Source organism: Colossoma macropomum, unplaced genomic scaffold (assembly GCF_904425465.1).
Source record: "Colossoma macropomum unplaced genomic scaffold, Colossoma_macropomum, whole genome shotgun sequence".
In the NCBI taxonomy this organism is placed as follows: Eukaryota; Metazoa; Chordata; class Actinopteri; order Characiformes; family Serrasalmidae; genus Colossoma; species Colossoma macropomum.
In genome coordinates, this window is record NW_023495312.1 from 509,131 (window position 1) to 522,397 (window position 13,267).

At 36.6% G+C, this 13,267-nt stretch overlaps 1 protein-coding gene across 1 annotated transcript; it reads left to right on the forward strand.

The window, feature by feature from the left end:
* The first annotated feature begins 3,774 nt into the window (after positions 1-3,774).
* On the forward strand, positions 3,775-12,442 carry si:ch1073-220m6.1 (SLAM family member 5). The gene is made up of 7 exons (XM_036562108.1): positions 3,775-3,968; positions 5,187-5,257; positions 6,116-6,394; positions 6,750-7,016; positions 7,599-7,738; positions 10,749-10,865; positions 12,022-12,442. The coding sequence occupies exons 2-7, from the start codon at positions 5,200-5,202 to the stop codon at positions 12,172-12,174; spliced, it is 1,014 nt and encodes a 337-aa protein (XP_036418001.1). The 5' UTR covers positions 3,775-3,968; positions 5,187-5,199; the 3' UTR covers positions 12,175-12,442.
* The last annotated feature ends 825 nt before the right edge of the window (positions 12,443-13,267 follow it).

Here is a 13,267-nt window from a genome sequence, read left to right on the forward strand (position 1 = left end):
ATTAAGTTAATTAAAAGATATATCTGGAGACTTTTGGGCATATAGTGTAGACTAGACATAAAAGAATGAAGGAGAAAAGGAAAGATAGGAACTACAGACTAATATTAAAAATACTAGAAGAGGAATCAAAAGAATTCAGAATAAGCTGCTTCGGAGTAGATTAAAGAATTAAGACAAACACGCACACAGCACACACTTACACATACACTGGGCCTGCTTAGCGCAGAAGACTGTATCGCCACCTTGTGGCCACAAGGCATAGTGCCATCTTTTAAAGGAAAAAAAAAAAAACTACTCAAAGGGATAAACATAATTTTGCTTTCATGGACCAATTACTGATTTTATGAACTCTTAATTTTCTGTACTTTACATTCATGACAAGGACTTTGAAAGGATTATGAAAGCCCAAGAGGCCAAAATATGGCACAGATCATGTAATACTTAATAATGAACCACTGTACTGAAGTGTAGATCAGAGGGATTGAAGGTACTATATCCTGGGCTTTTCTCTTGTGTATCTATGGACTGAACTGGAATGGGTTCTATGTGGCATGTACATGTATATATTTGTACCTAACAGTGCCAGTTGAGTACTCGTTTGAGTATAGATCTAGTTTTTTATGTCTAGTTTTTCTAGTCACTGGAACAAACATATTGATGAGGTATGTTAACAATACTAAAAGCACTTTAACTTGGCGCAAAGACTCTTTCTGTACTTTGTTTGAAAGAAAACTAACTGTATGTGCTGAGAAATAACTGTTCTGCATGTGTGGAGTGCCTGAGAGTGTATCTGTGGCTCTGTAGCATGTCTGATTAGGTGTGAGTCTTTGGGAAATGTATCATAATGAATCATATTTCATCAAGTTTACAAAATAAATTATATACTTTAGAGAATGTATCTATAGATATAAACAAATTATATATATATATATATATTATATATATATATATATAATTATATATACATATATATATACATATATATATATGTATATATATATTTATATATATATATATATATATATATATATATATATATATATATATTATTGGTGTGCAAAGTACTGCTGTGTATTGTTCAACACTAAAAGTGAATGAAAGTGGTTTGTGGTCTGAGTTGTGGGATTCTGTATTTTCATGCTAATATGTTCAATAGAGCTCAGTGTTAAAACTGGGTCATCACTACTTTAACTGCTAATGACTTTCAATGACTGTTTTTAATAAATGATCAGTTCTGAAGGAGCTCCAGTGTTTGGCAATTATGTACAGGTGAACTTCTGCCTTTGACTATGTATATTAGCTCCACACAACTGACTCTTTACCAGGTTGTCAATCAAATGTACCAGTTAAAACAGCCTTTCTGAATAGCTGACATATGTGGTTCTGCATTTGCTTACTGCATTTGAAGCACTACTTAGTTACTCAGAAAAAGTGTGAAACATCCCAGAAGTGATAACCACAGCAGTGCTAAGAAATTTATTCAGAACTAAAACCCCTCTTGTCACTGGGGTGGTACCTTCAAGAGTACGTCAGTTCCTGTGGTCAGGGAACATTATTGGACCACAAATTATATCTTCTAAGTTGTATTGACTCCACACACCCCGTCTCCTCTCCAGGCTTTTTATTTTATTGTTCTGTTTCAAATCATTAGGTTATGAAAAGATGTAAATATATACTTTCCACTGGGAAAAAAAACTTATTTAGGGTGCACAATTGGACCTTAAAACCACTGTTGTACCTTTGAGGATACATTTGTATTGTTTGTACCTCGATGAACACAAAATGTACGTGCACAGTACCTGTATTTCTAACAGTGTACACTGTGAATGTTAGTTCTTTTCCCGACTCCCTTCTCTGCTCTAAAAGGATTGGAAACAACCTGATAATTGAGTCAGGTAGGTAAAACAGTAGGCATGCAGTGACGGGGTATTTTAAGATCAGGTTTTGGAAAAACTGCTTAAACATATTGGATTCAGCTAATCAGGTAGCTATGCAGAACATCAGAGACCTGAAACAGCCCTGAAAATGCCTAAAATCTGGCAGTGCATGTGTCTGTCAGAGTCGAGCTTGAAAATCACTGGCTTAAAGGAAAGATTCTGTAAAATGTAGCTGATCATGTTTGCTGTCCACATTCTGCTTCTTTATTTTAGCACTGGAGCTAATGTTGACAAAATTATTCCAAATTTTCTCTCAAACCACTTAAACCACATTCATTAAGATCACACATACTTGCTGATGTGGTATAGGATAAAAATAACCAAAACCTCACCACACAGCCAAACATAGCACCAGACTGAATTCTGGCTCCTCTTCACGCAGGCATATGGGCACAGGCTATAGATTATGTTATGTGATTTCTGTTGTTGTTTTTTATTAATAACTTTGAAATTGAAGATGTTTAGATGTCTATAAATAGAAACAATTGAAACAATGAATAATGCAGTGTCTCCAAAGGAGCTGGAGGTGGAAGTGGGGGAGGTGGAATTTGAAACAGGTAAGTTTTGTAAATTTTTATAGCACACAATAAGACATTCTGTGCCCTGAACCACATCTTCAAATCTGTGTGTGCTTAATGAAGACCTTGATCAATTTAAATGGGTTAGAAGCCGTTTTGGGGATGTATTTACATGAAAAGATCTAGTTCTAGTTTATACTGACCTGCCACTTCATCAAGTACACCTCACTTGAATCTACGCTCTTTACCATATAAGTGCACTTTGTAGTTCTACAATTACAGACTGTAGTCCATCTGTTTCTCTGCATACTTTGTTAGCCCCCTTTTATGCTGTTCTTCACTTGCAGGACCCCCACAAGACCACCACAGAACAAGCATCATTTTGGTTCTGGATCATTCTCAGCACTGCAGTGCATTGATGGAGTGGTGGCTTGTTAGTGTGTGTTGTGCTGGTGAGAGTGGATCAGACACAGCAGTGCTGCTGGAGTTTTTAAACACCTCAGTGACACTGCTGGACTGAGAATAGTCCACCAACCAAAAATATCCCACAGCATCATGTGGGCAACTTCCTGTGGGCAGCATCCTGTGACCACTGATAAAGCACTAGAGAATGACTAACATAAACTGTGCAGCAACAGATGAGCTATTGTCTTTGTGGACACAGGGTTTAAAAACTCCAGCAGCACTGCTGTGTCTGATCCACTTGTACCAAGCTGATGAAATGGAGTGTAGATACAAGGATGTGTGCTTAATGAAGTGGCTGGTCGGTGTATGTTGGCAATGTTAGCCCTGTGGCACCAGTGCTAAACAAAGGCGCAAAATTAAGACAATATGTCTTGGCTGATCGACTACATCTGAGGGAGGTGGAACATTTTGTAAAGTAATTTTTTTGCAGGACCGTCCCTTTAACCACTGACTATTTAATGCTCTGTTAAGCCTGTCAGTCTTTGGAGACCATCTAAAAAAAATAAGCTTGAATTTCTCCTCTTGCAGCATATTATCTTTTCTTTTTGTATTTTATTCATAAGTCACACTGAGGCCTAACACTACAACATCAAGAAACACAACAAAAACAGTGAACCACAATACAACAACATACAGAGGGAGAAATGCAGAACTGCAAAAATATTGAATCACAAAGCAGCATTAAAACACAAAGAATATTGTTTTCTGCCACAAGTTTTCCTTAGTTTTGAAGAATTAGTGTTAGCTTTATAAAAGTGATAGTTAAATGCTCAAATATTCTGAACCTGCACTTTCAACTCCTCAAGGTCTAGCTATGCTAGTTTTCCCCTGCATGATCACACGTAGTCCTACAGAAAACATTAAAATAGCTTTTCTAGTGGAAATGAGATGTCAGCACCAAACCTTTTTCATCCATGCACATCAAAGGATATTTGCATCTGACAGGAAATCTTGCAAAGTTTGGTTTTTTGAGTGATACTTTCAGAAAAGACACTCAAGGGTAAACAGGAAACCTGACTATTCTCTTGCTTTCTGGGGTTCCTCTAAGGTAATTTTTCATCTTCATACTTATTTTATTTAATTTTCCTGGCTATTTTATTGGTTTTAATAGTAGCACTGGTCTGTGTTCACGGAAAGAAAGATGTAGCAAATGTGTTGCTTTCTTTTAAAACTGATTACAGTCTGGTACAGTACATATTGCTTGACAGTACCGCTCTCAATATTGCACAGACATTTGTTCAACTCTCCTTAACAACAAAGATGGATCAATTTTTATATCTTTACATCTGAAGCTCTGGTACTTTTGGTCTAGTGAGTGAGATTTTGTTCTTGCTCTCGCTCACTAATCATAAGCTATGAATCACTCTGAACGCTGGTTTATGAGTCAGAAAAAGGCCGTATACTATTTCTCTCTTTTCGTTTTGTGAGGCACAGGACCGATCACATAGCTGTAGCTTCTCTAAAAATCTGGCTTATATTTTTATCAGGTATGTTCTTGTACATTATTATTTGGTACATGTAACATTATATCATCATAATCCATATTTCTTGTGTTCACTGTTATGAGAAACTTAACAAAAACAAAGACTTTCTTGGAGTAGTTGGGGGCAGTGGGTTAATCTGCAGGGTGGATGCTGTTAGAAACGATACTGAAATCTGAAACAGAGCCAAAATTAAAGAATCAGAGCTGATTGTGTAATTTAGATTGAACCATAATAAATCGGGGGTGTCCAACCTTATCTGTAGAGGGCTGGTGTGGTTTCAGGTTTTCACTCCAAGAAAGCAGGAGGTCACCTGATGAAATGTTTGAAGACTAAGACCAATTGATTTATCAAGTAGAATCAGTTGTGCTTCAGCTTGTTTGGAGTGAAAACCTGCAGCCACACTGGACATAAGGCAGAGTAGTTATAGATTTATATCCTTAATTATATTACACCCTATGTCTATATGATATACAGTTTTTGTAATGCTTGACATTGTTTATCATGGCACATTTTTATGACAGTTAACATCCCTGTAAACATTTTGTAAACTGGCATGTTCCCTCACAGTGTTATCCTTTCCATTTTCATGTGTTTTTTGTGTCTTCACAAGGTTTGGAAATCTTAAAAAAGTCCCTTAGGGGATTCTCTCTCTCTCCCTCTCTCTCCTCTCTCTCTCTCTCTCTCTCTCTCTCTCTCGTCACCCACAAACCTCAGTAGCACTGCAGGTGCTTGTCATGAGGATATGGTAATGTGGTTTAAAATTTTGTCTCTCAACCTGACAGCTTTCCTGTAACGATGCACTGCAGCCTTCACATCATCATCATTGTCTTCATCATCATGAGTTTCACAGCAGGTTTGTAGCACTGAATTATGTATCACAGCCTAGTCACTAATCTATCAGTTGTCTTTGGTCTTCATAAAGAGAAGCTTAAATGCATTTATGAATGTCTGGGATAACTTGCCTGGGAAGACTATTGATGAAAACAAACATCAGAGTGAATTTATGAATAAAAAATTTCCTTCTTGAAAATCTCATACTAAGATGCTGTTATGAGTTTCCATGTGCTGATCAATCTGTGGGCTCCTGAATGTGAGAGAACCAAACAAAAGTCATCTTTTACCTGTGTCAAAAAGCTCATCTGTAGGCTGTTTATATGGCTTTTAGGATTTTAATGTTCATCGGCCCAAAGTGTACCAAGGCAATGACATTGTTAAGATCTTAAAGATCTTAAACTTAACTGTACCACACAAGATTTTTGCATTTTTGAAAGGGAAATCTCTGAATTTCAATAGATCAAACCTGCAGACAACACAGATTTTACCTAACAATTCTAAGCCCAGATTTTGTTTTTTCTCTAATTATATTTTTCAGTTGTCTTATTTTTTGTAAAAGCAAGATTATGTTAGAACACTTACATTACATTCTCTTTAGAGCCTTAAGCAGAAGCCTTTATCCCCCGGGTTCAGAAGCAAGAACTAATCAAAAGCTGTCTGACCATCATATTTATTTCTTTTTTAAATTATTTTTAGTTTCTTTACTTATTTAATGCTTTTATCTTCTTAAATTTATGTTGTTCTCTTCTGTTTTGTTTTGTTTATAATTTATTATTGTTATTAACTAAATTTTTATAAAGCTGCGATTATATGTTAAGGCAATTTTGGTGTCAGATAGTGCATGTTGTCACAAAGTGCTTTTCTTTCCCATACTCAGCCCATGTTGTTCACCAGCATTATGAACTAGTGGGAAAAACAGTCCATCTCTCATTGGGAAAACAACGACCAAATCAGATGAGGTGGAAGAAAGATGCTGATCTAATCGCAGTTGTAAATGAACAAAATCCAGATGTAAGGTTTACAGAGAAGTTCAGTGTGAATGCCACTGATGGCTCTTTAATTATAAAAAATGTCACAGAGAGTGACAGCGGCCGTTATCAAGCCCTATGTGGAAAATGGGAGGACGAGATCACGGAATTCCATCTAACAGTAGAGGGTAAGCTAAGATCCGAACACATCCTTTGCCCACAGATTTACAGGTTGAATGTGTCTATAATACTGAAATACTTAACATGTAAGAATCAAACAGTATGAAAATGTGCACTTAGATCAGCTAACAAAATGATCACAATATTATCACAATGGTAAAAATGGCCTAATATACAGTCAAATTATTTTACCCATGTTATTACAGTGACAGACTTGTATATCTTTATAACACCAAAATCACCCACAGATTAAACACGTATGAAATTATAACCAGCACTACTACAGTTTACCGCTCTGTGTGGCTTGCAGCTTGGCACTACAGCATTTTTCATTACTGATGTACTGTTTGTTATCGTTTCCAGAGGCTGTCTCAGAGCCGGTCATTGACACATATATACTTCAGTTGAATTCCTCCACTCGTCTTTGCCTCATCTCAGTAAAATGCTCTGTTGATGGTGACTCAATGATGTACGACTGTGATTTCAAGACTTGCACTCAAGATTTGCAGACAAATACCTCACTGACCAAGGTTAACATTACTGTTGCTGTAAGGAACAATGAAAAAGTGGAATGTACAGCTAGCAACCATGTGAGCACAAAGACGAGCTCAATACACCTGAGTGACACATGTAAGTAACACTGATTCAGTTCATTTTATTTTCCTGAAGTAGCTATTGTAAATAGCTTTGCACTGATACTAATACTGGCACTTAAACGCAGTATCGGTATTGGTGATGGGGATAAGGATACCTATGACTGACACCACAAAGCAATTTCTGATGCTTGTATATACGCCAGTAGACAGAACTCAGTGACACGTCAGCAAACACGCTAACGGAGCCGCTTACCTGTGTGGCTGAGCTGCTTCTTTAAGTAATCACTCGTCTGCCGCTGTGTGGTCACTTACAATCTGAGTTAATTTTACAGACAGAGTGAAAGAACTGTCAGGCTCTCGGTGTAATGATGGCCTTTAGCCTTGAATTAGCCTTTAGCATGGCAGCCCTCTAGCCGGGCCTGTGCGTCCACTAGCCCCGCCTGTGGTGTGCCTCCATCGGTCAGCTGTATCACTCAGCAGCCGGGCAAGGTCTCGAGGCCTGTCACTTCAACCAAGCCAGAAAAACAATTGTACACTACAAAAATAATTGTACACTATTCTCATCTTTTGTAGATACCTGTTAACCAAATATGTATTTTTTCCTTGATTTTTATAGGTTCAAAAAATTACAGTTCTGTGGAGGATCAATCACAAATATTGTTGGGTTGGCCAGTTTTGATAGCTTGTGGACTGGGATGCTTACTTCTGGTCTGCTTTCTTATAACAGCATACCTCTATTCCAGAAAAAAACAACAGGTAGATACATTTCCTATTTCTATATTTATCTTGGTAATAACAGTAATATCTAAGCTGACACATATCAGCACAGGCATATCTAAATGTCTACTCAGTGATAAGCAACTGTGGAGAGGTATAGTAGATTGCAGCCCACTAGTTAGGTAGGCAGCATTTTAAAAGGAATGTAGCCTTATAAAACAGCTTGACACATCCTTTTTAGAGAGCTTTTATTCCACCAGCAATTTTTGATCAGTAACTTTTAACAACAACCTAGTGCTAGCTAGATAAGATAAATTAGGTAGCTGGCCATTTGAAACAAAAGCCTAGTGTGACAGAGCTAGCTAGTATAAGTTCATCTTTGACTAGCCACAATGTATAAACCTAATTCCAGGGACAGTATATGAAATGCTAATAAAACAGAAAGCAGTGATTAGTAAATTCTGTTTGACCTGAATTAGATTGAAAATGGTACAAAACTACAATAATTTATGCTTTAACTTATGAACCTTATTGTTTTTTTTTTGTTTGTTTGTTTGTTTTTGTAAATTTATGCTCATTCCAAATTTGATGCCTGTAAATGTTCCAAAGAAGAGGATGGGAGGATTTTACTATTATGTTGCATCACCTTTCTTTTTAAAAATATTTAATATTCTTTTGGAGACCAAAGGCAAAAACTGATCCAGTTTTGAAAGCAGAATTTTTTTTTCTTCCATTATAAAAGTTCAGCTGCGCAACCCTACAGGGGTAAAGTGCGCCACATGTTTTCAATGGGAGACAGGCTATCGACTGCAGGCAGGCCAGTCTTGCACCCGTACTCTCTGATTGTGGAGCCATGCTGTTGTCACACATGCAGAATGTGGCTTTCATTGTTATGCTGAAATTAGCATGGATGTCCCTGAAAAAGACGATGTCTAGAAGGCAGCATATGTTGCTCCAAAATATATTCAGCGTTAATTGTACCTTTGTAGAGGAGCAAGTTACTCATTGAGACACCAGGTTACCCACTAATACACAAAGTATTTATTAACAACTGTTTGTCAAAGTATTCCTGAGCCCATGTGGTGATATCCATCACAGAAACATGCTGATTTTTGAGCAGTGCCGTCTGTGGTCTCAAAGGTCACAGACATTTAGTTGTGGTTTTCAGCCTTGCCACTGATTCCTCCAGGTTCCCTGAATCTTTTGATGATATGCACTGCAGAGGGTAAATTACCTAAAATCCTTGCAATCGCTCATCGAGGGACATTATTCTTAAACTGTTTTTTTGTTGTTTCCTTTTTTTGCAAACTGGTGAACCTCTACTCATTCTTGCTCATAAAGGTCTAGGCCTTTGCGGGATGGTATCAAAGCATGATTGCATCATCTGTTTAAGATATTTTTTTAACCTTCCACAGTGTTCCTAGTCTTAAATTAAGCCCCATCGTAATTTATTTGTAATGTGTTGCAGGCATCAATTTTAGAATGAGCATATATTTACAAAAATATAGAACTGATAAAGTAAAACATTAATATGTTATCTTTGTAATTTGCTGTACCATATTAAAAAGCAGTAAATAGTGACTGTATACTGTGACTTCACAGTCAACTGAACTCCTAGAATACTGTAATGTTGCAGTATTTTTAAGTGACAGCAGTACAAGTATTGCCACTCCCAGTAGTTGTCTACTGTAAATTTGTGCAGGAAAAAAAATGACAAATGTTACTAAAATAAAATAGCAAATCAATATTAATAAGCATGTTTTTTATCATGTTTTGCACCGTATACGCACAGAATATCTCAAGTAACCATTTTAAAATGCAAATACACATTTTGCAGACAGTTTAACTTTGCTCATAATTTGCACAAACTAGTAATAATAACAATATTTTTGGTAACTCAGTGGTCCAGCATAAAAACCTTTTTGGTAACATTTTTTAAGTTTGACACTTTGGTGTCAAACTAAAAAAAAAAAAATCTTTAAAATACCAAAGCATGAAACTGTCCCTTTTGTCTGATTATATTTGGAATGTGAAACCCATCTAGACCAAATAGAAAGGAAATAAATAGGAGTTGCACTCTGAGTCTGACCAGCTAAACAGGCTAATAGGTTGGAAAGCATCCTTAAATGACAGAAACAAAATAACATTCGGACACTTTCATGACAAAGAATAAGTGAAATACCATAAATTGGTTGAAATAACTAATTGAGATGATTTGATGAGGACTCAAAGTGCTTGTCTGCATTATGGAAACATTTTTCAAGAAGGCTTGTTGTTGCATTGTGTCACTTAAAGGAGAAGTTTAATTTTAATTCAAAATTTCTTCATAGTTTAATGGGTGAGTTATAAACAGTCATTCAGAGTGGTTTTTATATAAAATGGTACACTGTTTAGAAACTTACCAACCCTGATTTCTGTGCTGTGGTGGTGATAAGAACCAGAGGTTGTGATGTTTACAGCAGAAATCTCTGTCTTATTCACTATGTAAATCGACCAGTAAACACATATTTAATGTTGAGTATAGTAAAACAGAGGTAAATTTTAGACAATTCAATTTATATTTGGGTACGTTTGGCTATTATGCCGTACCAGCACACTGCATGTATTTTTCTGCCATGACTGGATTTTAAAAATATGTTTCAGGCCAAAATGATCATAAAACAATTCTCACGCACCAGTCAAGACATCCTTAAGTATTGAATGTAATAACTTTCTGTGAGGGAGCTTTTAGAGGCAATAAACTCTTCAGACGTCTGGTTTCTATCAGCACCACTGTGAACAATTCTGACTTTGTTCGTTTCTCTGGAATGGAGGACTGCTTATCAAATTTGTCATTTTGAAAAAGTGATGGAATTCCCCTTTAAGGATACATGAGCTCTCCAGACAAAAAAATTGTTGCAGACATCATTTATTCTCTAGTATGATGTGTTGATACTGTCAGGTAAAAATTACACCGTAGACAGTTTGCTAGTTATTGAGACTCAGCCTTCTTTTGTCTTTTATGTCTTTTTTCACAGTTTATTTAACATCATCTTTTCTCTGTGATCAGAATAAAGGTACCCTTCAAGAAGAAGGCATATCCACTATCTACAGCGTGGTGCGCAAACCACAGAGTCCAACAGAGAGCAATTTAGCAACAACAGTGTATGATGTTCCTTCAAAATTTGTAAGTTTTCTTCTTCTTCTTCTTCTTCTTCTTCTTCTTTTAGCTTTCTTAGAGTATATGCACAAGCCGACACACCAACACAGACCTTTAGATTACTCTTGACATTTAGTGAGCTTCCTGCTCCTGACTGTTTATTCAGGCAGTATTTTAACAGAAGTGGAGCTTTACAAAACAGCGTATTGAGAGGCATTGCACCACTATTTTGTTCTTAGACCCATGCTTAACATCTTCAGCATTTTGGGAAGAATGTATGTATGCCTACATTATTTTGACACGTTACTCTGGCTTATTTCTGTTTGACTTTATTTACATAATCCATTCTCATAGCCTATACTTTTCACAGCTGCAGTTGCTACATGTCTTTTTAGTACCATGCTAACTTTTTAGTACTAGGCTCAGCGTCACTCTTTGGGCTGCTACACTTTGATAGAGTGCTATCTTACCAAGATTTATTGTGTAAAGCCAGATGTTTCATTAGGTTAACTACTAGTAGTACTACAATAGTTTGTGCCTAAAGCATAGTTTTTGCGTGGCATAAGAACGGGCATTTACCAATGAGAGAGAGCACATGAACCAGATTAGATAGTGAAGATAATGAATAACATAACATATAATGGCTATTTATGATGCCATCTTTTGGGAGAGAAAATAACAAAAAGCTACAGTAAATGTAGCCATTAGATGATAGAAATAAAACCTTTTCCTATTCTAAGAGATCTTTCAGCACTAATCTGGCATACCTCTGCATAGCCACTTGTCTCTGGTCTCCAACATGTGTTGGGAAAAAAAGAGGAAGTCAAATAGGCCCAAGGCAGCATTTATGTGACAGTCATTCTGCAGTTAGTGCTTCTAAAGCATGTGCAGAACGATTGCTGAGGAATTCTTTTTTGTCATGTCTAAATGAAGACATTGGGCTGAAGATCATTATCTGCACTTGCTAGTTTTATGACATTTTACCTGGTATGTACTACACTGAAGAGGTCCTGAATGAAAACTGTTGGAAGGACTGTTCAGTACACTGTAGCCTTGCATTAGAGACCAAAAGTTTCAGCCTTTAAGAAAGACTTTTGGTGTGCAGTAGAAATGGCAACAATTCATATAGAATAATATTTTAAGGCAAGTTTTATGGAAAACTAAAACTCTTTCTTTTTTTAAGGTCAAGGCTCCCCAAAGTGCAAGTGTACAAATGTCAAAGGAGACACAAGCGCCCCCTCTCGAGGACAAAGCTGTAACTGCAAATGCAGAAAGAGAAGAGGAATCTGAGAATGATAAACAACTTACAGTTTACTGGAAACTGGGGCAGAAATAACAACCACTAAGAGTCAGTTACACAGCACTGTTATTTACGTCACCCAGTTGTATTAGTAAGACTGTCTCCAGGAAAACATGACCTCTTTTTATAACAGATTTTATTAAAAATGTAAATTTATATATTTTATGTAATTATACAAACTGAGAATTATTGTTTACCTAAAGTTTTTGAAGATGATGTACAGAAAAAAATACATTTCATATGTATATATATGATAACAGAAAATTATATGCAAGCCTCTATTTTTTACACACACACACACACACACACACACACACACACACACACACACATACACACACACACACACACACACACACACACACAAACACTGTGAAAGGAATACAGACTATTACTAGTGCTGTGAAATTTCCTTGAATAAAGAAATGAACTACATAGCATTTAACACTCTGTTATTATATGCTTCCTGGGAGTCTCTGAAGCGGTGGGGATTTCTTTGGGATGAAGTGAAATAAAAGAATACATGTCTGTAATTTAACTACCAACATAAATAGGACCTGACAACAGACTGAAGCAGTTATATTTGATTTCCAGTAGGTGGGAGCAATTTTGTGGAAAAAAAGTAGTGCCTTCGGGAAGTCCTAGATACAGTAATGACTGTAAACAAAAGTGGTAGCCTGACCCATGTGTTTCAGTCAGGTGTTAAAAATGAAAAACAGCAGAGGTAGCGTGCCATGTGCTACCAGAACTGCTTTAAGGGAAACCTGGCCACTTCCTATTTAAAACTCACTTCCTATTTCTCCCACAATATCAAAAACGTGACTAAAAAAGCTAGAGGGCACCAGTAAATGAGTCCTCAATGAATAAGAGTGAATGGAGTTGAATGGCTGAAAATGAAAATTTAAACTTGTTTCTAATCATTTGTGTGGGAACTTCCTTTAATTTTGAAAAGCAGAATGATTTATTTAATTAGGGAACCAATCAGTGTCTTTCTGTTTCTACAGCATAAGGCTTTTGGGCAGCAGGACGCTAGCATTACTGCTACTGAGTGCTGATTGGTTGGTATTATTGCTGCTGAGTGCTGACTGGTTGACGTTGCTGCTGCTGAGTGCTGATTGTTTGGCATTAC

Excerpts from the sequence above, each read along its gene's own strand:
- si:ch1073-220m6.1 (XM_036562108.1), top strand. The coding sequence starts at position 5,200 with ATGCACTGCAGCCTTCACATCATCATCATTGTCTTCATCATCATGAGT. Across the intron at positions 6,395-6,749 it reads ATTCCATCTAACAGTAGAGG|AGGCTGTCTCAGAGCCGGTC; the intron begins GTAAGCTAAGAT and ends TATCGTTTCCAG. Across the intron at positions 7,017-7,598 it reads AATACACCTGAGTGACACAT|GTTCAAAAAATTACAGTTCT; the intron begins GTAAGTAACACT and ends TGATTTTTATAG.